Genomic DNA, 25,566 nt, shown 5'->3' on the forward strand with positions numbered 1-25,566 from the left:
CAAATTACCGGTAGTAGCGGTGGCGCGAATTTTGTGGGAATTAGGAAAGCATTTATATTTACCAAATGGACGGGTGACAATCTGCTGTGGGGACGTATAAATAAATAAATAATATATATAATTTGGAAGATATTTTTAAGGATTGGTGCCTGCTTGAAAATAATTTTTAAAAAACAGCAAATAATTTTAAGAAATTTTAGAAGAACTGTTGGATCTTAAGGCTATGTTTGGTTCCGGAAAGTACAAAGGAAAGAAAAAAAATGCTAAGAAAAATGATTTTCTCATGTTTGGTTGTCCTACGAAAAATATAAAAGAAAATCAAATATAATTAAAACTAATTAAAAACTTATGTATTTTTAAATTATTTAATTTTTATATTGATGAGTTAAAATAAATAAAATGAGTTTGAAGTAACAAAAAAAATAATTTATCAACTTTTAATCTATTTTTTTATTTTCCTTCACTTTTTCTTTCTTTCTATTTTTCCTTTATATTTTATTTCCCTCAAATTTTCCGGGAACCAAACATAGCCTAAATGTAATTAACGGCCTCCTCATTTTCAAGGATTAAGCACCTGTCAGTATAAGATAAAGCAGCTTTTTTACAAGCTCCATCATTGTCAGTAGAAATCTATAAATAACTTATATATTTATTTCCATTAGACTATTTAGCATTAATGATGAATTTAGTAAAATTAAATTTCATAAAAAAAAAAAAGACTTCAATTTATTTTGACAATTAATTTCACTGTTATATGATATTTATGGAAACATTTAATAATTATCAAATAAAATCAATAGTTCCATATTGATGCCTAATTTTATATATGTATTATTTCGCATGAAAACTTTATTTTAATAAGATTTTATAAAGTATTAATTGTTTTGGATGTATCAAATTTTATGAACATTACAACCGACAAAAAGAATAATCAAAATATTTTTGGAAAATAACCAAACAATCTTATATATATTATCCTCGAAATTTTTATTCGACCACGATACCATAAACCCAAATTCTCCTTCAGAAAGAGGATAGACAAAAGGGACCAAGAAGAGGTCCCACTAATTAGCCATCTCAATCTCAAGTCATATAAGTAAAATAGCTTAACGCCACATGCATTATCAAAGCAACATTTACCATGCCTACTGATTCAGTCATACCTTGACCATTCAGAAAACTCTTTCCAGATGTAAATTTGTTTTCTACTAATTCTCCAATGTAAAGCAAACCATATATGGCCTGATAATTATAGCCAGTTCTGCCTTAATTTAAAGACACTCAGTGAATTGAGGATAATAATTTTTCCCAATTCACCAGAGACCCTACATTATGCCTTGCGTATGTTAGGTAAAAGAACTACCACTCGCCACATTTTCCAACTATGGCAACAAAAAAGGTTAAGACATTTTCTTTTGGAGAAGCCAATTTTCTTGCACTTAATAACCATAAACTGCCTTTAGTCCGCAATCAGCATAGACAGAATTATTCAAAGGCCTCAAAAGAAGCTCAAAACAACAAGGACATGACCAATGGGAAGTTGTATATCCACATGTAAGTTATTTCAATGTGCAAACTTCAAATTAGAAGAGTGAAAAAAAAATAAAGATCATGATTCGAAGGTCCATGTGCTCTCAGCAAATAATTTCGGAACTTTCGATTCCTCGTTCAAATCGATGATGGCTGAAATCTGGGAGAAATATAAGACAAAAAGTTAGAACGTTTTCACTTGGCTCCAAGTTGCCGAAACGATGATCATTAACTTGGCATCAAACAGTTCAAAAAAATAAGTGCAAACATAATTCCACATAGGAGATATAAATTTCAGTTAAAAAAACAAAATTCGATTAAGCAACAAGCATTTCTCAAAATTCCCAAAATGTTTGGCTGGTTAGTTACTTTCATTAAACATATTCATGATAGGAATCCGAGATCCCTTTAAACTAAAAGGGGATTCCCACAAATTGATAGAAAACATTGTTATGCAAAGTAGGAGCAAAAGGAACTTGATGATGACAGAACCTTTCTTGCAATAAAACTGACTTTCAAACACACATCTGTACAATTTTGTAAGTTTTGGTGCCCATCACCTAGAAAAGTGGGAAGAAGAGAATTGCCCCCATCAAATAGCTAAAGTGAAGATATTATCCATATCATCACTACATCATTTCAAAAGAGAGGAACATTAATAGACTCACCAAGTTTCAAAAAGCAGCCACTAAGAAAGAACTCTTTCTGAACTAAACATAAGTTTTTCATGTATTGAAGGTGAAATGACCATTGACCATGAATCTCAAGCATCAGTTATTGCCCACAAAAAATCCATCACATGGCTTATTTCTTTTCTGACATTATCATTTTGGTGATAAGGGTGACAGCCCTCAGTTTTAAATTTAGGTGCCAACTAGTATTTTACATGAATTATGTAAAATAAAAGGCAACAATTCCATCGCCAAGGAACATCTACTATTGGAATTTCAGTAATGAATCCGAAATTACACCATGATAAAACTAGAGAAGGGGATTAGTAATGATACAAAGAGAATACATGTAACATGACCAAGAGTAAAAATCAGAGATGTCAAACAATTTTAGAATAAAAAACTCGTGTGCAAAAGCAAGAGTGACAAGATTCCACCATGTTAAACATTTACATATCAGAAAAAAAAAAAAAAAAAAGGATTCCACCATGTTAAAACTAGAGAAGGTGATTAGTAATAATACAAAGAGAATACATGTAAAGTGGCCTTAACTAACTATCATAAGGATTCTGTGAGTATTCTGTTAGCTACTACAGGAAGGAAATTATCAAAGAAATATGATATGAAAGATCCAAACTGAGATATTTTTATGATCTTCATGGAAAGGGAAAGTATAAAAAATAAAATAAAATAAAAACTTGAAAAAAAAAAAAAAGGTCTCAGGGGATTGTCAGCATTTCATTGGAAATGTACTGTCTAAAAGAATGCAATGCACATTTTAGTGTGACATGTTATTGTCCTTCAAGGTTTCTTTAATGATTTGAATGATTATCATATTACTCCTACTTATTTACTGAAGTGACTAAAAGCACCACAATCAAAATGTTAACATGATTCAAAATAACTGTGCTTTCATTTAGTCAACATTGACCAGATGGGATGAATTCAAAATCTCTACCCAAGACACATATCATGCTAAATTCTAAAAATCATGCCCTGCTTAAACAATCATTCACTTGAGCATTTACAGATGGCCGCAAGATTCTAGAAGACAAACTTCTCATTCTCTACATATTTAGCAGCAAATGACCCCACAGGCAATAGCTTCTTTCAAACAGTCAAAGCATCAAAAAGATTTCAGAAGAGACCAAAAATCTCCCAAAATTTCCAAGATTGGCTGAAAGTCTTTGGAATTTCTAGAGTTGTGCAAAATATTATTCTTGTATACTTCTACATAGCTTGTAAGTTATATTCTATTTAGATTGTTTATAAGTGTTCCAAAGGAAGGTTCTATGGTTGCCTATAAATAGATGATCACATTATTTGGCCTATTTAATGACCTCACTTGACGGACTAAGTGATGGCATCATTTGGTTGAGACATCAAGAACTCAAGCTTTATCAAGCACTATCAAGTTTTGTAAAGCATGTTGTATGGTAAAGAGTTTACATTCTCCCAAACTCTAAGCATGGCTTTCCTTGCTCATCCTTCCATGTCGCTAGCTTGGTTTGAATATGTTGACTTCAAGTATCTTGAGTTGCATAACTGCTACATGGGTTGCTTATGAAACAGCTGACTAAGTAAATGATAATATCCTTGCAAACATACACTCTATCCAATCTAAACATAACGTACTTGTTATGCTTTCATATAATTTTGTGTTTCAAGGTTTTTGCATTAGCAAAAAAAGATATCTTAGACAACCTTTCATAACCTATGCAAGGTTTTCACATTAGCAAAAAAGGTTATCTTAGACAACCTTTCATAACCTATCCAAGGTTTTCGCATTGGCAAAAACAGTTATGTTAGACAACCTTTCATGACCTATACTAACATTTTTCTTGATTAAATCTTGAAGTCATTGTAATAATAAAATTAAAGCAAATAAGGATTCATTTGTTAATGGAGTGGTGGAATGAGAATGTTATTCTATTAGTGGCCCATTCTAGCATTTGGTTGCAAGTAAGAGCCTAAAATGGGAACAAAAACTCATTCTCATCCATGCTAACACTTATAAATTTCCTCCTCACCCCCTAGTTATTCTTGCTTATTCCCCTTCAAGAAAAAGACAAACAAATATTTAAAATAAAAGGATATGAATGACAAACAAAAAATTTCATCTTTATAAAATTTCACATTTTCTGTCATTTTGGTTTACAAGTTCTTTTAGTTGAGAAAAATAAGAGAAAATACAATTGTATTCATCATTTTCATAATTTTTATCTTTTATATCATTTTTGCTGATGGGAGAAGGAATACACAATGTTTCTTAGTTCATGTTTTGCATTCTTCAATCAGTAAAGGTGAAATTTTTTTGTTAGATTCCCAACAAAATGAAGAAAAAATAACATATTCTTTTATTTAACTAATTTTAAAAAATGGGGGTTGCCAAAAAAGTAGAGCAAATATTAAAAAGTGGGACTACTATAAACATATGTTAATTTTCTAACTTCATTTCTAGAACTGCCAAAAAAATAAAATAAAATAAAAAATGAGGAGTGAATCCAACTCTTTAATTCTAGGAAGGAGAATGATACTTACGGAAGGAATTTTCCTTTAACTTCAAATTTCCTTTATCTATAATTTTATTAATTATAACTATTGGTTTTAGAAAGGATTCTTCTCATTATTATAACTTCTTTGTTGTATGACTCTCTACTTTCATGGGACTTATCAAAAATAAAAAATAAAAAATGACCCTCTAGTTTCATGGGAAAATAATTTTTACATTTTCTCTTTAATTTTTTGTAGATTCTAAGCTAAAATAAGATACTAATTGCACAATTACCAATTTAAAGCTCAATCAAGAAGGAAATAAGAGGCCAAAGTAGAAGGTTGAGCCAAGATTTCTACAAGAAGATCAAATAGAGACCCTCACATGTCCTAAAGGAATGGTGTCAGGACTAAGGGAGAAATGTAGCATCTGATACTTTCTAATCACATGGCAAAAATCTCATCCAAAGGCAAGTTGGCATTGATGAGAAGACTCAAAGCCAAGTACTTAGATGTTAGATCTTATTGAAGTGAGATTTGATTCCCATTATAACGGTTTACAAAAACAAGAGTCCAGAGCAAAAAGGAGTGCAAGGAGACTAAAAGCCAAGTAGTCAAATGTTATTGAAGTCAGATTAGATCCCCATTCCCCACTGTAAGAGTTTGAACCACACTTTCTTTACTGTTATACTGTGGCTTTAAACAAATCAATTAATCCCATGGATTATTCTAATTTTATAAAAGATAAAAAACGGAGGAGAACAAGGAGGACGCATTTAGTTTTTTAGGATTTGAAAAATGTCAATCAAAAAAAATCAAAATATGTCTGGGGGAAGCAAAGGTGGTAGTTGTTAGTTTGCTAAGGAGTCGAAGTCTTTTGAAATTTCGGTTGAGAATGCTGATGGGAAGCTACATGGAATTATTTTGGAGAGAAGTAAAGGTTTCTCCTCGTGGATTAGGTTTGCTGACTTCAGTTTGAGATGTTTGTTGGAGGGGGTGGAAGTCTGCTGCAGGAAGGAAAGGTGTGGGAGTGTTGTAAAAAGTTGGGAAGATGAGGGTAGGAAATTTAGAATGAAGAGGCATGCTAACAAGGCGTGAAGGTTCATCCTCTGTTCTGTTCTCAATCTGGAAGCAAAGAGGTTTTGTTTAGTTTTTTTGGAAGGAAGAGGGATCCTTGGGGGCTGGGTTAAGATGGCCGAGAAGCTGCACTCTCTTGGTGTTGTCACCCCTGTTGAAGCGAAGGTGGGCTCTGGCCTTATTGGTGAACGGGTCGATAAGAGGGGTGGAGACCAGGTTGAGGTAGAGGATGAGAGAAGGACCTTTGTTGAGGTTGCAAGGGCAAAGTTCGGAAGATTAGGTGATGCAGTGTGGCTTCAACTTGGAGGCAGAGACTTGAGGAGTAGGGAGGAGCAATTGGGGAGTTGTTTGGTGGGACAATGGGGAGAAGCAATAGTTGAGGTTCCGGATTTGGATTTGTTAAGGAGATGGGGGTGCGTCATTGGAACCTGAAGAGGAGGGTGAGCCGCCTATCGAATTTGAGCAGTGGGTATTTTCTGATGGAATTCAAAGTTGCAGAGGAAACATAGAGGATGTTGAGAAGGGGGGTTCGACGCTTTGAGGACAAGGTGCTTCATCTGGAGAGGTGAGGACCCAAGGTGGGTTGCTTTTGGGCCGGAGTTCATGCTAATCAAATCTAGGTGAGGGCAATGGGTTTGTCGTTACACTTTTGGCATTGGGAGGTGTTTAAAAAGTCGGGGGACAGTTGCAGAGGGTTTGTTGTTGTGGATGACAACACATCTAACTTCTTACAGCTTCAATGTTAGCAAATAAATGTTACCTTTGCCAAATGCATGAAGAATCGGTAGATCACATTCTTCTCCATTGTGACAAAACAAGGACTTTATGAGAGATGTTTTTCACTCTCTTTGGGGTGCAATGGGTGCTGCCTTCATTGGTTAGGGCGACACATTTAGGATGACATGGGTCATTTGTGGGAAAGAAGATGATGGAAGTTTGGAGAGTAGGTCCTTTATGCATTTTTTTGGATGGTTTGGAAAGCAAGGAACAGAATTGTGATTGAAGATGATGTGTTGTCCATCCAAAAACTTAAAAGTTTTTTTGTTTGTTTTCTTTGGTTTGAGCCAAAATCGTTCATAAAAGATAGTCATAAAAGATAGTCCTTCGACGTTTTTGTACCTCCTTGTTGACAACTCTTTTTATTCCTGCGGGGTGGGGATTGGTGTATCTTTTTTGTTTACTTTGAGTCGTTGTTTTAGCACCTCTTTTTTAATATATTTTTGCCTCTCTTTATCTTTTTTTTTTTTAAAAAAAAGGGCTCTTTCTATACAACTTTTTATCTACTATTTTTTTTTTTTCCTAAGAGATGCCTTCTCCTTCCAATCTCTCTGGAGAACTTTTAAACTCCTATGATACCATTCTCAATCTCCAATCTCCCTTTCCAACCAAGCAGATGGTCCTAAACGTCACTCAGTAATGCAATTCAAATGGGAACTCATGGCCAGCATTTAAACCAGTTAAAGAAGAAAAGAAAATTGTATACCTTGAAAGACTGCTTGGAATTCCTGGACCAGTCCAGTCCTATCACACGATTGGATGTCTTATATGTAGCCCTAACCACATCATCCCCGTAAACCTTGCGTGACAGCATAAAGTCCCAAGATTTACCAGCGAAATCGAAACAGGGCTCGAACGTAGTCGTCCCTCTGTGCACATAGGTGTACTTCAACTTGAAATTATCCTTCGTGCCAAACATGTAACTACCCGAAACCTTGTTAGCCGAATCGACCACAAGCGCTCCATCCAATGTCGTCCGATTTTCACCCCTATTATGCATGTACGTCAGATTCAACGGCTTCTCCGCTACATTAATTGTGTTCATGAACCTGAACTTAAAATCCTGCGCCACAAAAGCCCCATAGTGAGAGAGTAGAAGAGAGAGCGGTTTTTTTTCCTTTTTCTTTTTTTCTTTTACAAGAAGCCCTAGTCCACCGTTTGGTTACTGAGAAACTAAGGGAAAAACTGTAAAACTACAAATCTTGAAGAGCAAATTCCACACCTAGCTTTTGTCACAATTACCCTGCAATTTCTCTCACGAAAGTTGGGGGTTTTGGGAATACAAACCTTTTTGGGGACGTCGAAGTCGATGCCGAAAGAGCCGGGTTTCTCGACGGCGAGAACCAAGCCGGTTAAGCTGGGGCCATTAGCGAATGTGGCGTCGGTCATAGAAGCTTTAAATTTGACGTCGCCGGCTTTAGCGGCGACGGTGGCGAAGGCGGCGGCATTGTTTTTCTCGAGTCCATAGCTGAGTTTCAAGGAGGTATTCATCGAGAGAAATGAGAAGCCGAGCACACCGAGGCGGATTAGGTGGAGATACTCGGCCTTTGAAATTGGTCTTGTTACGGACAATTTTCTCTATATACCATATCGCGGAGCACAGCCTTTGCGTGTGAATCTAACCACACTTAAAGAATATGCTTTATAACTCATATTTAACTATAAATAAACCCAACCAAATTTTCATTTCTTACGGGAAGAAAATGAGAATTGAGAAACAACGAAACAAAAAATTACAAAGAAAATGTCCTACGGAAGATGGCTGAAGTAATCAAGCAGCGATTTCATAATTCGGGAAACTCCCTCTAAAATTAATTCTATTTAAATTTTTAAATGCGATAAATACAAATTTTAAAAATAGTAAAACTCCCTCCAAAATTATTTCTATTTGAATTTTAAATGTGATAAATACAAATTTTAAAAATAGGAAAATTTATAAGTAAATAAAAAATTCAAAAGTGAATAAATGTGCTAAAAATAAAAATAAATACCAAATGAGAGCCTCTTTGGAATTATTTTTAAAAAAAATAAATTTCAATATATTTTTAAATATACATAATTTTTTGAAAATTTTATTAAATATATTTTTAAGTTAGAAAATAATTTTTCTTTTTAAATAATATAGAACTGTTTCTCAAAAACGGTAAACTTTATAGAATAGGAAGGAGTCATGTTTACCTATCAATATTATCATTAACATAGAAAAATAAAGAAAAAACAAATACAATGCAAAGAGAATTTTTAAAATTTATTCTCTTTTTAAGGAAAGTCTTTTCATCTTAGGTATAAAATATTATCATTTTCTATTTTTAAAAATAAAAAATATGAAACAGATTTATTTCTTATTTCTAAAAAAAAAAAATAACAGCATACAAACTATTGTCCTATAATTAATAATTAATTACATTTTTATAAAAAATTAAATCATTGGTTACCTTTCAATACTTAATTAGTTATGGGCCTCAGTAAAACCTGACAAACCTTAATGGACCCCGTGTTTGAGTTTCATGTGCTAGACCCAACAAACTAGTTTTGCATTAGTGGGCCTGAGTTTGTGGATCAGAATATGGGCACAGTGAATTATTCGAACCATGTCCAGTCAGAGGACAAAAGAGAATGAGATCAGCAGTTCAGGATAACCGTAGCCAACATTATGCCTATCTGCATTACTATGCACAAGTACAAACCGACCTACAGGCGATACCACCAGCGTGACGAGCCCATGTGAGATTGGACCAGGCTGGTCCAAACAATACCCATAGGTGGTGCTAGGACGGGGTCCAACCACCTTTCGAAAGGTCACACACGACACAAGCACCACCGTTGGTGCTCGACTTCAAGGACAATTGAGTTAGGTGCTGTACTCGGAGGAATAATAAGCATGTTTACTTTTATTTGTCCTTCTTTTTGTCTATTTCAAACATACCAAAAAATAAAATTAAAAAATAAATAACTTATAATATGATCGATATGAAGTTTTTTTGGTTCATCCAACATGCTCTTCGATTTTCTGTGTTTGCAAAATTCTTTGAAGATCGAGTATATTGCACGATTCTCTAGGGCGATGGTGTCCATTACTAGTGGAGTTTCCCATGGAGGGTTTTGAGACAAGTGTGGAGAGCTAATTATCAAAAGTCAACCAACCTTTATGTAAAGCTGCTTGGGCGTGCATGATGGCAAACTACCCATCCCAAGGTCTGAGTCGGAGCTCGGAAGTGATCGTGTATAAATGAAGCCACTGAGAACAAGAGACGGAGAAACCGAATTAATTATGATGACTCAAATACAGCTGCTCTCGAAAACCTTGAGATCATTCACCAAATCGTCAAAATCACTGGCCAAAGCCGTACACGATAACTGTCGACGTCACAGCCTCGGTTTCTTCTGCTTTCACCATTGCGCTAGGCTCGGGAGACGTGGAGACATTCTGAGAGAAAACAAGCGTGTTGGAGGAAATACGAAGTCGCTCGGTGAATTAATGAAGCTCCAAGAAGACGATGAAGACGAAGAGGAAGAGACGAACAAGTATGATAAGGAGGAAGGCGCGTGCCAACCTGAGGGGGAGAGGTTTCCAGAAATGGTAAGAGGAATGAAGTTGAAGCAGAAGGAGAAGCAACCGCGTCCAGGAGCAGACATAGCAATGATGGAGGAAGTAAAGGAAAGGGAGCGGAGAGTGAAGGAAAGCTACGAGGCTTTGGCGAGGCTGATAGAGGTTGAAGTGATGGAATCCAGTGATTTAGAACAAATTTTGGATTTGAAAGAGGTTTTGTTCAACTATCCGTTGATCAGAAATCATTTGCTTGTGGATTTGATGAATAGATTCATTATGGATGTGAGTAATAGCATATTACATCGCACTTAGCGTGAATTACACTATCTTGTTAGACATTTCAATGGAAAATAAAATCGGCCATCACAACTCTTTGGAACATGTACTCTTTTTATAGAACATATAGATGTGTATGAGAGTGTTTTAGAAAATTGTTGTTCAAAAACAGTTTTTGAAAATACTTTACTTGTTTTTAAGAATAAAATTATATTTTAGATTTTATATCTAAAAATTGGTTATTAAATGAAAGGGTTATTTGGCTAAAGAGGTCAAAATAACCTCATATTTGTAAGAATAATTTATCATTTAAAAGATGCAAAAAATGATCAGTTGAGACAAAACTATCTCTCATTTTTCTCTCCAATACATTTTTACTTTTCCCTCTATTTTATAACACATTAGATTTTTATTTTTTTATTTGGTCATCTGGTTGTTCCTCCTCTTTGTTTTCGTGAAAAAAAAGTTTTGAGTCTCATCATTGTTTCATCTATTCTTTATTCTTGGTCACAAAAAACATGTTTAAAATGTAAGCAACCAATAATTCATTTTATATTATTATATTATTTATTTATATTTATTGAAAATTTAAAACCTCGCTTCACCATTATAAGTAAAATACGGAGACTCAATTATTGTATATATCTTTACACTCAAAGTCAATATATCTTATTGAAAATAACAAAGATTGAGTAATTCTAAAAGACATCCATTGTAAAGTTATGCTATCACAAAAAAGTCAATGACTAACAGGAAGACCAGATAATGAAATAATTCGTTCAGATAGAGAGGTTAAGTGCACGCGATATTTATGATAGATGTGGTGATTACGGACGCAATAAAAAAACATGCAAACAACCAATCCCATTACATTCTAAAGGTAGATATAACTGTGTCGATATTATTGAGAGTAATATCAATATCCAATAATTCGACTTTTCTTAGCACTTGATTCGACATCTATATCAGAAATATCACTCGGGTTATTAAAATTATTTGTTTAATTTTCCAATAAATTCTTAGATTTCAAAGAAACTCTTTTAACCCTTTCTTCATAGGACGTCTTTGATGAAGTGTTTGCTCCATATTTTCCATTTTTTTTCTTTATAAGTTAAAAGAAAAAAAATCAAACCCTCAAATTATTGAAAAAACCTCTCAACACTCCGGTTGTTTCTCCATAAATTGGTCAGAAGTAAAAGAAACTAAACTATAGGGCCTCACGTTTTACTCTATTATGATTTCAAAATAGTGAAAAACAAATGAGAAAAAAAATCCCTACCAAATAGTTGAATTAGCAAATGACATAATAGGTTTTCAAGATTTTGATTCATTTTATTCTCCAGTAAATTTCCTTAACAACCAAATAATGGTAAAGGAGAAACAAATAGTGAAATAAATTAAACAAAACACCTCTAAAACTTTGTTTATTTGAAGATAAAACATATGAAATTAAATAAATTGAACTCTATTGTCTCAACCGAATCAAATAGTTGCATCCGTAAATGATAAACAAATGATCCAATAATTTGACTATTACTTTTTCCCATTATTTTTTTTCCAGCCAAATAGAGGTTAAAGAGAAAAATCAACAATAGAATTGAAAAAACTATAAAATCAAACGGTACCACATAATATGATATTTCTATTTCTTTTCATTCCCCATTCATTTTTTCTCACAAACCAAATAGATTGTAAAAGAAAAAAAATAGTAATAAAATAAAAGTTATTTGGTGAAAATGGGTTTTCTATTTTGTGCACCAAATAAAAAGAATGAAGTAAAAGAAGAATATATATATTTTTTTTTTCCAAAGAAAAATACGAAGAATCGTTATGGAATTGAAGCAAAAGATAATAAGTTGCAAGTGTTGGGAGAGAAATAATAGGAGTTTTTTTTTGTCTCAACTAGGTTATTTTTTGTATTTTTTTTTATCAGTATGTTATTTTTACAAATATGAGGATTATTTTGACCTTTTTAACCAAATAACCCTAGATGAAAACACCATAAACTCGTATATAGTGTAAATGTTATCAAAATATTTTCACATTTTCATTGTATAAAATCATTGAAAACAATCTAAATTTAGAGTTAATTTCATTTACTTATTTGAGGTATTGACTAAATACATTTTGTCCTCATAAGTTTGAAATTTTATAAAAAACATTGTTTATTTTGAATGAAAAGAAAGGATCATAGATGAGTAAAAATTAGATACAACAATGATAATAAAGGTTTTTAATGAAATTTCAAATTTATTGGAGTTAGATATATTTAGCCAAAATCCGAAGGGTGATGAATGAAATTAACCTTTTAAATTTATTATAAAAGCAACTAATTTTTGGATGTTTTTTTATTAAAAATTTATCAATCATATTTTATGATTCAAAAAGAATAAAATTTCATCAACATTTTGAAGACCAGTAAGATAGAAAGCTATAGCAAAATTATACAACACTGCAAATAAGCCATAAGGCCGTCCAACGTGGGCCTCTGTGTGTGGGTCTGGATTTTATTTGGGCCGATGAATAATTACAATCGTAGACCCACACAAAGGACATGGATCAAGGCCAAGATTCTAATTATGTGCCCGCTCCATGATCCATCCAGAAAAATCAACGGTGAACCTAAAACGGTGCGTTTTTCGAGGTCGTGTAATAAGTAATATGTAATATACTAATATGTAATGACCCTTAAGGCCTTAAGCGATAACGCGCGCCTTCTTTTTTTACCTATTATTTTATTTTCCATCTACTTCCAATCTTCCCGCCAAAACAATTTGGCGCCATATTTACACGCTTCTGTCTTGTATTTCACAGTGTCTCTCTCATCACTCTCTACACTCTCGCGGTGGAGCTGGGCTGCCATTCTCAGGTGAGCTTTTATTTATTTTTTCAATCAGTATGTTTTTTTTTTCAATGCATTTAGATCCGAAAACCTTGTTTTTCCTTTTTGATTTCGTTGGATGTGTTATTTCTCCGATGATCTTGATGTTTAGGGTTTTATTGTCGTTCATTTTGCTGTTAGATCGGTAGACATAGTCTAGAAATGAAATTAGGATCTCGTAATTGAAATCGCGGAACTTAAATCCCCGATTCTAATTAATTAGCATTTCTTTTATATATTTTTTGTGAATACTGGTTGTCGATTAGGTTTTGATCAATCTGGTTGGTTCTGGATTTGATTGCTGTTGAGAAAGCTTTAGTTACCTGTACGATGATGTGATTTCGTAAACCTCGATTACCATAGGATTTTTATTTTTCTTTTTTATTTTTCTTTTTGGTGTTATGCAACATTGAAGAGCTCGTGTGTTGTAGATCTGAAGGAAAGTGTAGATGAAAAATGAAGAGATCGACATCCCGGTGAATTATTGTATGCAGCTTCTAACAGTTTTTTTGTGCATTCAAGGAAAAAAAGCAAGAGAAAATTGATGAGGCTAAAACTTTTTGTTTAATAGTGTCCCTGAAATATTACATAAAGCATACAATATTTAAATAAAAAATATTCGTGGAGGGCACTCTTTAACTAAGTTTTGGGAGGAAGCTAAGAGAGGTGGATGGATATATGTGGCATCATGGCCAGGCTACATTAAGTTATAATCCCCATCACATAATTTTCTTCTCAACATTTTCTATATTAATAAGCTGATCTAATTTATATCGTCCAGGAAAATTGCACAGCCTCACAGCTTGTGCATGATTTGAAGAAGACATAACTGCAATAGAATGGAGTTATTAAGTTGCTCCAAGTTTCTAATAAAGTGGTTATGTTTTCAGTTAATTGGAGGATGGCTCCTATCAATTCCCATAATCTGAATCATTTTTAGGGGGATTGATAGATTAGTTTCACTTTCTAAGGATCTGTTTGGATGTCAGGAAGTTCAAGGGAAAAAAAATACGAAAGAAGCTAAATTCATTTGTTTGGTTCAGCATGGAAGTATCACTGAAAATAAAATACAATGAAAATTACTTAAGAGTTTATATATTTTAAAATTTTTATTCTTCATATAAAAGAGAAAAATGTGAAGTAAATTTAGATGTGTGTGTAAAAGCTTCAACCCTTTTTTTTCTCTTCTTCAAAAGTTTCCATATATTTTCCCTCAAACCCTCTAGGATCCAAACAGGTCCTAAACATTTTTGGAATTTCTACTCCTTGATTTGTTCTTAGGATTTTTGATTGAGCTTGTTGCCTGCTTAGTCATATTAGTGGGATCTGTAGCTGAAGCCTCTAGAAGGTTTCATGTTATCGATCCATGGATGAACTGCCTGAAGCTAGAGAATTTGGTTATTTCCTCTACAATCGAGTTTAGGGGATGAAGTGGATGTGTGTTTAATTGCTGCTTCGGAAATGAGGTGGAATTGTGTTCTAGCGAGGAGCTTGTGGAAGGAAGGTTCTAAGTGTAAAAGGGGGTACCTAAAAGAAATATGGACTGAAGTGAAAAATCTTTGTTAGCAAGCAAATTATAGAGTTAATAGGCATATAGTCTTTGCAGTTGATGTTATATAGAGCTTAGGTAATGATGGCTATAATTGATGATATCAATGTCATGTTTGGGTGATTTTGTTAAGGAAAATTAGAAGAACAATGAAATTGCAATAACTTCAATCAAAGTGATTTTTTCTGCTTGACTTCTACAAGAGAGTACCCTAATAACTAGGATACCTTTTAACCTGCTTTGTAACAAAATCTATAAAGAAAGACAATTATTTATTTATTCATTTATTTTTTATAGTCTCATTTAGGAATAAGAAAATAAGGTTGGTCTGTAACATTAAACACTCAAGATTAGGATTTTCTGATGGAGACCGGTTGGTAAATATTTTGTGTATTGTAGGGTTTAACTTTTGAGGGGCTATGCAGTAAAAGTGAATCAAAGTATAGGAGTATTTTTAAAAATAAATAGGGAGGTAGAGTATTAGTAAAAGCAAATTGATTAAAACTTTTAAATAGAGGTATAAGTGTCAACAAAAGTGAATTGAGGGATATGAGTATTTGTAAAAGTAATATGAGGAGTATGAGTACTTGTAAAAGTGTTAGTTAAAGTGAACTAAAAGGGTGAGAATTATGAGTGTTTATAAACCTATACCAAGAGGTATAGGTGTTTGTAAAAGTTAATCAAAGGATATCAATGTTTGTAAAAATGAATTAAGGATACGAGTCTTTGTAAAAACGTGGATTGATAGGTGTGAGTGTTTTTAAACTGAATCAAAGAAATGTAGTAGTGAATTGATGAGTACAAGTGTATGTAAAAGTGAATAAATAGATATACAATCACGGAGAATAGGTGTTTGTAAATGTTGCAACAAAACACACATTTAAAATTTGGGCTTCCCCTATCTTCACATGGGTGGGCTGGCCCTTTAGCTATAAAAAATTTAGTTTCCTTCTCATTCTCAATTTATTTGTGTTGGTTTCCCGCTGGAAAGTTAAAACCCTACAACTTTCTGTTTAAATCTGTGGATCCAAGATCGATGCTAATTTCAAAACTGCTGCTATGTTACATATAAGTGAAGTCATTCTTTGCAGCAGGAAAACATTTTCGACATTGTGATGAATGTGCATACAATAGCAAAAGGAATATAAATTTCTTATTCATCCAATGGAGCTCCGAAGTTGCAGTCATCTGCACTTTATCCAGGCTATCAGGGGAGGCATAGTGACAAAGTTTCTGAATGTAAATTCTTGTGGAAAGCCAGCACTTGTGTTCAAGCAGATCAAAGATATTTATGTCAGTGAAGATGCCAAAACTAATTCAGTTTCAATGCTTAAGCCAACAGCTGAGAATGACGGTATTAGGGTGAAGATTGACAGGACATGTTTGCCAATTACAAAGAGAGAACTAATTGGAAGTGATTCTGAAACATTTGGAAGTGATTCTGAAACTTATGGGTCTGATAGCCATGGTAGTTGTGAAGAAGGAAACAGCGACTTAGATGATGATTTTAGCTTCAGCAGCATGACATTGAAACAACTGAAGGAGAGATGCAAAACAAAGAAAAGGAAACTTTCAAAATTTGTTGATTTGACTAAAGAAGACATTGAAACTTGCTCCCCTATAAAGCAAGAATATTCTGACTTGTTGCTGGAGGATGATGAATTTGATCTCAAGGAGCCTCTGATTAGCTGGAAAGCAAGGCTTACTAAGAATTCGAAGGCTAAGAAGAGGTGCACCAGTGAGCATATTTCTACATCCTCCCAAAGTGCTGTCTCAGTTGTTAAATCTAAACTTACACTAAGTGATCAGGGTTTCCAGCAATCTACCAGGGATCTACCAACACCTGTTAAAGTTAAAGTTGAGGTTCCTGAACCTGATTACTCAGATAGCCAAGGTGTTGCTGATGTTTGCTCTATGGTACAAGTCGAGGTTGGTGGACCTGATTATTCTGGTAGCCAAAATGTGACTTGTGTTGCTGAGGATGAGGTTCCTGCATCTGATTACTCAGATAGTCAAGGTGATGCTAATAATTGCTCTATGGGTTGTAATGAGCAAGTTAAGGTTCCTGTGCCAGATTACTCCGCAACGCAAAGCGTGACCTGCGATGCTGATGATTCCTTGGATTGTAATGAGCAAGTGGGTTCTTGTGAAGTAGTATCCAGTAAAATGCTTGAAAATGACAGTGAATCTGTTTTGGAGACTAGACACTCAATTACTTTCACAGAACAACCTCAAGAGTGTGATGTTAATGAAATCTCCTATGAATATAGAGAAAATGCCCAACCTAACTCTCTTCCTAATGTAGGTCCTACGATTGCAGAAACTTTAGAGGTAGATAATCCAGAAAGCAATAACCAAGCCTCAGTTTTGTCTGTATCAGAATTTAAGAATGAGGATTTCATTACTTATCCACTGCCCCAAGGCATCCCTCCACTAACAATTTCTCCCACCAAGAAGCATAACTTTGCCTCAGCTTCTCCTGCATCAGAGATTAAGGATGAAGGGTACACTATACAGCTATTGACCCAAGACATCTCTCCTCAAGTACTCTCTCCCACCAAGGAACATAATTCTGCCTCATTTTTGCCTGGATCAGAATTTAGGAATGAAGAATATGTACATCTACTGGCCCAGGGCATCTCTCCACAAACACTTTCTCCCCAGGACATCTCTCCAGAACATAGTTCTGACATATGCAATAGTTCCGAAAGTTATTCTTTAAACAGTAGTAATGGGGTTCAAGTGCCTGATACTGCCATTGATAATAGCCTTCATTGCATGGAACCTAGTTATGGAGGTGTTGCTTCTGTGTTTGAAGACAATCATACAGGGGATTTGCCTTCTACTCTTCAAGCCAGTTCTGCAACCATCCCTGGTGGCAAGTGCAGCTCATCTTGGAATTCCAATCTATGCCATGGTCCAACTAGCTGTTTGGTTCCTGAGGGTGATGATTTGCCTGCAACAGAGGTGAAGCAACTCCTAATGTTTGCTGGTTCTGATGCAGCAGGAAACTGCTCATGGAGTTATTCTTGTGACACTACTGATGAGGAGCTCACATCAGTTGTAATGGAAAATTATCAACATTCAGAGCTTCAGCATGGTCCTGAAAGGCTCTTTTCTACCAGAAAGGTGTGTTATTCTCCTGTTGGATGTTGATTAGGCTTGTTTGGTGCTATGCAAATTTTTGGATATCATATGTGAAAGATGATATACTAACAATATGGTTTCACTTTTCAGGCAATTTCTCCAACTTCTCAGGAAAGGCTATGTCGGGCTATGAATTCCATCGACTTGTGTGATAACCTGGAACCATATGGTAAGTCATGAAGTAATGGATTTAAAGTTATGGGTCTCTTATGTTGTGCAAAATGCATGTTTTACCTATGAAGTGGTTGTTAAAAACGTTGGTACCCAGGTTCTGCCAAAGATTAGAAAACATACTAAAAGACTACCAGAGTACAAGTTGCAAAAATAATATGGACTAACATGGAATACGTTCATCTGTACAAGGGAAATCAATTGAGTGATGGATAACAATTTTATTTGGTTTTCACAGCAGCAATGTCAGGCAACTGTTTTGAATATAACTACAGGCAACTCTTCTGGGCTAATGAATTCAAAACACGTGGATGGGGGTTTGAAAATTGCTCTAAATGAATTTTTCCTATTTGATATACATACATCTGAAAAGTGTGTTTGGCATTTTCATGTGGATTTTGAAATTAGTCTATTTGTTTCTTTTAACCCGTTTAAGATAATGTCATAAGGGACTATAATTTGCTTTCCATTTGCTTTCCATTTTGCTAGGCCCCCATTTATCCGCTGAAAAATTTAAGAAATCAGAATTGAATCATTTCATCTTTGTTCAATATCCATACACCCAAATTTTCTCTTTGTTACATTCTCCATGATTGATTTTTGTGTTTTTTCTTTTCCCAGAATGTAAAATTAAGCTACGCTTTGCAAAACGGACAGAGGGCAGGACTTCATCAGCAGAACCAGACTTTGTGGGAGATGAAGTAGATATTGGTCCGGGAGGGCCTGAACAAAGCAGTAGAAATGAAGTCACTGTTATTTCCAAGCAGAGCATTAGGAGAAGAAAGAATGATATGAAAGGTTCCCATCCTAAAGGCATTCTCAAGGTTCCCCAGCTTTCTCGTGGGCTACCACATCTTAGCAATACGTGCACCTCCAGCCAAAGTTATTCACAGAGTGCCATTGCATTCTCACAGAGACAGATGCATGACATTGAATGTCTTGCAGCAAAGCTCACGAGAGAGTTGAAATCCATGAAGGACATTGTGGAAGAAACGATGCACTCTGAAGTGTGCCCATCATCATCGAGATATGGCACTGATGAGGTATGTGAAAAATGCTGCTTCCAAAACTGTAATGCAATACATAAGATTTTAACCTTCTTCTCTGAATTGACTTTTGTGAGGTCCATATATATTTTTTTATTGCTTTAAGTTTTAATCAATACCTTGCATGTATTAGGTGAATAGGTCTAATAGATCAACTTGGGAGATTGAAGTCATTGTTTTTTGGTTTCCTCTAATGACAATTTCTAAAAAATAAGTCCCAAGCTATAGATCTAAACATGTGGGCATACCACAAGCTTTTACAGGAGTGATGCAGAGTTGCAAATTAGTTTCATTTCCGTGTCCACTAGCACGTATATTTGATGGTTGGACTGAAAACATGGATTCCCATCTGTACGAAGTTAGTTGTCTTTACCTTCTCCAAATAGCATTCTTATTTTCAAATCTGTGCCATGTTACCCTTTTTCTTGTTAAAATTGGACATTGTACTGTTCTTGCTTGTTTGGAAGATTGTTCTGTTAGGTTTTTCATGGGTTTTTGGTTTAGCTGTATATCACAACTAGGGAAACCTAGTGGCTTATCCCCTGTCGGAGCCTCAGCAGTAAAATTTGATTTGTTTCCTGTTAACTTAGAGTGGTTATCAGACAGCCCAAGCTCAAGCTCACATGAGCTGGGATAAGTAAAAAATGGAGGATTTTGGTAACCTATAATCTCAATGGTCCTATGCAATTTACAGATGCCCTTCATATCTGTCCCCTCATGTTTTTTTGCATGCCCTAAGCAGCGAATAGGCTTCCAGGAACATCTCAGAAATACACTTGTATGTCGAAAAGTGAAAACTAAACTTTTCATTCTTGAAGTTGTACATAACCTTGTAAGAAGTTCTTATGTACATGTACAGTTTCCACTTGAACAGATCTTGACTTTGCATATATGCAAGCATATGTTCATAAATGCAAGCATGTAGGAATGATATGATGCTTTTGTTCTAAATTATTTTTATTTTTATATAGGTAAGAACAGCCATTGAGAATGCAAATAAAGTTGAAGAAACTACAAAAAGGTGGCTTTCCATGATGGCAAGGGACTGCAACCGATTCTGTAAAATCATGGTTTGTTTCCTATACTATTGAAAGAAAAGAAAACATGAGTCATCACTTGTGGGTATGCGATGTTTAATTGTTCTGATTTTATTCCCACATGCCTTGATCAATTGCAGAGACTTACTGAGAATGAGTCTGTTGCTTCTGGAAATACAATCCACAAGGAGAGGAAAAAGATTACTTTTGCAGATGAAGCTGGTGGAGAGCTGTGCCATGTCAAGCTTTTTTATGATGGCATGGCTTCTCCATTGGAGCCAAATGGCGAGAAACAGGAACTGATGGCTAAATGATCTGAGAAGCGTTTGCTTGTTGTGCTGTACATTATACTCTTCTTGATATTTAGATGCAATGCTAATTAAACGCTCCCACCTAAGGGTAATTTCAATGAAGAGCTGTAGATGCTTGTCTTGCATTCGCTGCATTCAAGATTTTAAGGTAAACCCAAAAGCTGTGATCTTCTATATTTGAATATGTCTGCTAGTTATTGTTACATGCAGACTGCAATGGTTCTCTTTTTTTTTTATTTGTTGGGGGTTCCTTTTTCCTTTTTGCTTACATCTCCAATGATGTTGCATTGTATAGTAGTATGGATAATTGCCAAGCATGAAATAGGTGGAATTTCTTCGGATGGTAGTTATCTGAAAGCTCATATTCTTTTTACATCGCTTTTTGGAGCCTGTGTAGTCATATCATGTGTTAGAAAAATTTGAGACATCGGTTATTAATTCGGGGGACAAGGTCATCATAACCAGTATCATGCTGGTATTATCACTGACCATGTCCCGAAACATGGTTTACTTTTGACATATGATTGGCGCACTAACTTTCAACCTCTTTCGGTTCGATGATTTGCATTTTCTATATTGTTTTTGTGCTGGAGGAGCGGACAAGCACAAGAGGGAAGTAAATTTACCCAGCCGCTTTAAAACTTAAACGTTAAATTGTTACTATTGTTTTTGGTTTATTGGTTTGAATTTACTAACTAATAGTTGGGTAAAAAGGGTGATCTTGAATTTGTTGAGTTCCCACCAAGATGAAGGATTTTATCAAGGCATGTAGAAATAATTAAAAAAAAAAAAATCAGGTGAGAGAGCTTGTGTTTTCCTAACCTTTCTCTTTTCATCTTTAATTAAAATGTTCTTGTGTTTAATTCTCATTTTGAATAATTTCTCATTTCTTTACGTAACAGTTGTCGGTACCGAGATTCAGTGGATTTAGGATTTCAGAAAAAAGAATTGATACCAAATCAGTTTCCAACTATCAATTGTCATTATCAAAGGCTCTCAATTTTCGTTAATTTTAAGGTCCTAAAGAAATTAAATCAAAACTTTTTCTTTTTAAAACTTGAAAAAAGAGATTTGGAATTGAATTGAATCGAAATGTGCTGGAGAGAGGGGTCTGAAGTCTGAACTGAACACAACTGGCAAAGGGAAAACTTAATTATCAGAGCAGAAGGTAGTCAGACACGTACAGCATGCCTTTTTGGCAACAGAATAATGCCAATTCATTGCCCAGCGTTTGGTCTTTTCATTTCTGTCCACTTCCGGTAATCTTTCCATATTTTGCGGTACAAATTCTTCTTTTCAAAATTTGTTGGAAGCTTGTGTTTTGATGGATCATTTTGGAAAATATATGATTTTTGGAATCCAATTTTATAAAATATGAGAACCAGATTTTAATTTTAATATGGAAAGTAATATTGTTTTTCATACACTCTAAGTTGATTTCATTTTTTTGTGCCAAGATTGTCCTTTCAGGTCTCCATTATCGATAAAAAAATAGGTAGGAAGTTGGGTTTAGCTATAGTGGTGGAGGCGATGATGGATTGATGTGGAGCTACGATGACAATGACCTTGGCACCTCTAGATTTTTCTTTTTCTTCTGCTACTACAACTATTGTTAAGATGGAGATGGATCAGCAATGAATAGGTGTTGAAGGATTGAAATTTGTAGTGAAGACGAAGATGGTTTTAGAGTTGGAAGTCGTCGGAACTAGAGATGTGAAGAAGCTGTAACGGTGATGGTGGGTTTTGGCCGTGATTGAGGGTGATTAATGGCAATAATGGCCGACACTCACCTCATGCGATGATCGTATGGTGACTCTACTTTAACTCTCTTTTTCAATGGAAAAACCCAAAAAACAAAGAAGAGGAGAAATCGAAAAGATGACCTAAAAAACCTGTTCAAATTTCAATTGGTGCTAACATGGAGGCTTGGATGCTATTGTGGAAGAAAAATCCGGAGGTGCCAAGGCTGTCGTAGCTCTACATCAGTCCATCGCCACCGCCACAACTGTAGCTAAACCCAACTTCTACCTATTTTTTTTGGATCGGTAATAGAGACTTGAAGGGCAATTTTGACACAAAAAATGGAGTCAGCTCAGAGTGCGTGAAAGCAATATTACTTTCCATTTTAAAATTTGGTTTTCATATTTATAAAGTTGGGTTCCAAAAATTATATATTTCCCTAATTGCCCCCATCAAAACACAAGTCACCCAAAAAAATTTCTTCCATTTTTTTTTGGGAAAAATAAATAAAAAGTACAACCAAATAGCAGTTACACTTCTAAGGAAGCGTGTAACGACCAAATAGCAGTTAGACTTCTGAGGAAGCGTGTATATATATACATATGATTTAAAATGAAGTATTTATTTTCCGTTCTATTAGCATTTTCCATTTCCATTTTAAAAATGTCGTTGACATTTGTTAACGAAGAGTAGAAAGTACCTCATTATAAGAAAGAAGAATGTAATGAGACAACAATGACAATATACCAAAATATCTAGTACGAAATGAGATGACTTGTCAAATGGATGATGTGCCCTCAATTGAAGATAAGGGGTAGAATTTTGAACTATGCTAAAGACATAACAAAAAAACAAAAAAAATAGGCTAAGAAAAATGTGGCTAAACATATATGCAAGCAACATAATTATAAATCTGGTTATAGGTAAAACTAGATTGCAAAAAAAATTATGTAATTAGAAGTGAAAACATGTTGAATGCCTTTGAATGCCTAAAATTTATACCTAAATTTTAACCAAGATACAAGAATTTGTAAAATAATAATTAAATAAGAAGATTTCATCGAATAGAAGGTGTTGAAAGTGGGAGATTAGAATGGTATAAAGTTGCTGCTCTCATATATTATTGAGTGGGACATAATAAAATAGAATTGGTGATCCTCTTCTTCAGAGACACCTCGAAACACGTCGAGGCATTGGTGGTGATTTACAGAACAAACCCTCCCAAACCACGGAGAAGGCCTCCACGATGATTCCGTGATGCTGCGGCGAATTCAGGGATAGAAAACATTGCAGCAGCTGCTCCAAATCCTTTGTTTCAAACATCTGTTTCTCCATTATCATCTCCACCATCGACTTCTTGAAGTCTTCGTACGGATCCTTGGATTTCTTCACCACCGCGAAGCTCTCTCTCACCTTCCCATCTAATCTACACGGTATCCTGCCTTGGTACACCGACACTCTCGCTGGCGACTCAGCTTCTGGCGACGATGTCGTTTTTGGATTTCCGCTGCCTGATGATGATGAAGATGATGATCCTGTTCTGCAGTTCTTCGAAATGTGGCGTTTCAGTCGTCGAGCCTTCTTTGAATTGTTCATCCTATTGCGCTTGCCTACGACGCTCTTTGATTCTTCGCTTATGGTCTCTAGTGGATGATTGAATTCGAAAGAAGAGTCGTTCGAGAAGCTTCTGGAAGAGGAGAGTAGGGTTTCGGTCTCCTCGTCATAGTCACCACCTTCGCTGCTGAACCAGCCACTATCTCCCGAAGACGTGCTTGTGCGGACACTCGGGACCGTCCCTTTCTTCTTTTTCTTTCTCACTTTCTTCTCCTTGGCCATCTTCTGCGGTTGATTCGGCGACAAGTCGCCATCGGATTCGCCAGGAAAAGGGGAGTAGCAAATTTTCCGGCGAGGGCCGTCCTCGTAGACTCTGGAGATTACGTGCCACTTTCCATCCTTCTTCCACGAGTATTCCACCGATTCGGTGTCGCAGTCGTAGGAGGTTTCAGACCTTACACCCGATCCTCGCCGGCAACCGCATCCCATTGGTACAGTCTTCACACGACGTCTGCGAAAAGGGTGCCACGGTGTGGAGGGTGGAGGATCGGGGACGCTTGGAAAAGTAATGTCCAACCCCTTACGGTTGACCGTCGAGAGCCTATGAGCCGCCGGCACAGGACTTTCCGGTAGAGCAGAACGGTTTCTGGAACGGCAGAATTGGAGGGAATGAATCAGAGAGAATCGGAGCTTGAAACCCTTACCCATCTCTAAAATCCTTATTCCTCCTGAGGGAAAAAAGGTCACTCCAAGGCTGCAATATATAAGCTAGAGGCCGGCTTCAATATTGCAAAGATTAGAGATATGATCCACACGCATTAGAGTAGGCCCCCCAGCTTTGTATTTTCATGAATGACTCAATCCAAGTGATAATGCCAGAATCCTCACTAAATTGAATTCCCTTTGTCTCTATGTACTATTTCAAAAATGCCTACAAAGCGATATGACAATATATAAAATGGACGTACCTCCTTTAGGTTCACTGCCAGAGGCCTCTTTGGAATAAACCTACTACCACGTAGTACATAGCCATTGAAGTGACCACCATACTCTACTGTTTCCTCAAAAGCAAATGAGGCCATTAATTACCAAATCAAATGCTTTTGGAAATAATATAATTATAAAAGGAAATATCTCTTTGTTCTACCTTGAACACAAATGACAAATCAATCTTCCTATAGAAGTTGGCTTTAAAATCTTTTCCTGTGCAGCTATTTAATGAGCTATTTAAATTCAGAGTAAAAAGTAATTGAAAAAAAAAAAAAACAAGTTGAAGAAGCACCCTCACGTTTGGTCAGCATTTATGACTCATGAAAATTAATGCAGTGAGAAATTGTAAATTAATTTATTTTTAGGAAAATAGTATTTGCGGAATGATTCCGATTCAAGTGAGAGCGGCTTCAATGGCGAAAAAGAAAGCTTCAAATACAGGCGAGAGGAACGAGGTGCATCCAGCCACACTGACGACGGATTCAACGCTACAGCCCGGCTATGAAAACACTACACATTACAGTACGTCTCCCACATTAATTTCTCTGTGTTTTTGTTACATATTTTATTTTATAGCATCTATTATTTTATTTTGATTCTGACAAAACTCGTGTCGAGAGCTGGCTGGCAAAGAGATCCAATCATGCAACACCTGGACAAAACAATAACCACTCTGGACAAGATGGAAAATTCTCTTCCTCTTGGCTCATACGGTAATCCACGAATAGGATTTAAGTTGTGCCACCTCGGCTGTGATCAATCGTTT

At 35.4% G+C, this 25,566-nt stretch overlaps 3 protein-coding genes across 5 annotated transcripts; 1 reads left to right on the top strand and 2 right to left on the bottom strand.

The window, feature by feature from the left end:
• Positions 1-1,387: 1,387 nt before the first annotated feature.
• On the bottom strand, positions 1,388-8,123 carry LOC117907905 (outer envelope pore protein 24, chloroplastic-like). The gene is made up of 3 exons (XM_034821587.1): positions 7,836-8,123; positions 7,255-7,611; positions 1,388-1,690 (listed from the first exon to the last, which is right to left on the bottom strand). Exons 1-3 carry the CDS (start codon positions 8,037-8,039, stop codon positions 1,610-1,612), a joined length of 642 nt encoding a protein of 213 aa, XP_034677478.1. The 5' UTR covers positions 8,040-8,123; the 3' UTR covers positions 1,388-1,609.
• Positions 8,124-13,133: 5,010 nt separating this feature from the next.
• On the top strand, positions 13,134-20,889 carry LOC117905690. 3 transcript variants are annotated; one of them, XM_034818574.1, is made up of 6 exons: positions 13,134-13,243; positions 15,896-17,933; positions 18,042-18,120; positions 18,744-19,165; positions 20,140-20,238; positions 20,346-20,889. In XM_034818574.1, the coding sequence occupies exons 2-6, from the start codon at positions 15,969-15,971 to the stop codon at positions 20,517-20,519; spliced, it is 2,739 nt and encodes a 912-aa protein (XP_034674465.1). In that variant the 5' UTR covers positions 13,134-13,243; positions 15,896-15,968; the 3' UTR covers positions 20,520-20,889. The 3 variants fall into 3 exon arrangements, with proteins under 3 accessions (XP_034674465.1, XP_034674467.1, XP_034674466.1); XM_034818576.1 differs by having other exon boundaries at positions 15,899-17,933; XM_034818575.1 differs by lacking the exon at positions 13,134-13,243 and having other exon boundaries at positions 14,528-17,933.
• Positions 20,890-23,232: 2,343 nt separating this feature from the next.
• LOC117906280 (transcription repressor OFP7-like) lies at positions 23,233-24,648 on the bottom strand. Its single transcript, XM_034819260.1, has one exon. The coding sequence runs from the start codon at positions 24,516-24,518 to the stop codon at positions 23,421-23,423; it is 1,098 nt and encodes a 365-aa protein (XP_034675151.1). The 5' UTR covers positions 24,519-24,648; the 3' UTR covers positions 23,233-23,420.
• Positions 24,649-25,566: the final 918 nt, after the last annotated feature.

Source organism: Vitis riparia, chromosome 18 (assembly GCF_004353265.1).
Source record: "Vitis riparia cultivar Riparia Gloire de Montpellier isolate 1030 chromosome 18, EGFV_Vit.rip_1.0, whole genome shotgun sequence".
In the NCBI taxonomy this organism is placed as follows: domain Eukaryota; kingdom Viridiplantae; phylum Streptophyta; class Magnoliopsida; order Vitales; family Vitaceae; genus Vitis; species Vitis riparia.

Bases quoted from the DNA above. Each gene is read 5' to 3' on its own strand.
- LOC117907905 (XM_034821587.1), bottom strand. From the start codon at position 8,039: ATGAATACCTCCTTGAAACTCAGCTATGGACTCGAGAAAAACAATGCC. The intron at 7,612-7,835 runs GTTTGTATTCCC...TTTGTGGCGCAG, and splicing joins ACTTCGACGTCCCCAAAAAG to GATTTTAAGTTCAGGTTCAT. The intron at 1,691-7,254 runs GTATACAATTTT...TATTTCTCCCAG, and splicing joins ATTCCAAGCAGTCTTTCAAG to ATTTCAGCCATCATCGATTT.
- LOC117905690 (XM_034818574.1), top strand. From the start codon at position 15,969: ATGGAGCTCCGAAGTTGCAGTCATCTGCACTTTATCCAGGCTATCAGG. The intron at 17,934-18,041 runs GTGTGTTATTCT...TTCACTTTTCAG, and splicing joins GGCTCTTTTCTACCAGAAAG to GCAATTTCTCCAACTTCTCA. The intron at 20,239-20,345 runs GTTTGTTTCCTA...GATCAATTGCAG, and splicing joins ACCGATTCTGTAAAATCATG to AGACTTACTGAGAATGAGTC.
- LOC117906280 (XM_034819260.1), bottom strand. From the start codon at position 24,518: ATGGGTAAGGGTTTCAAGCTCCGATTCTCTCTGATTCATTCCCTCCAA.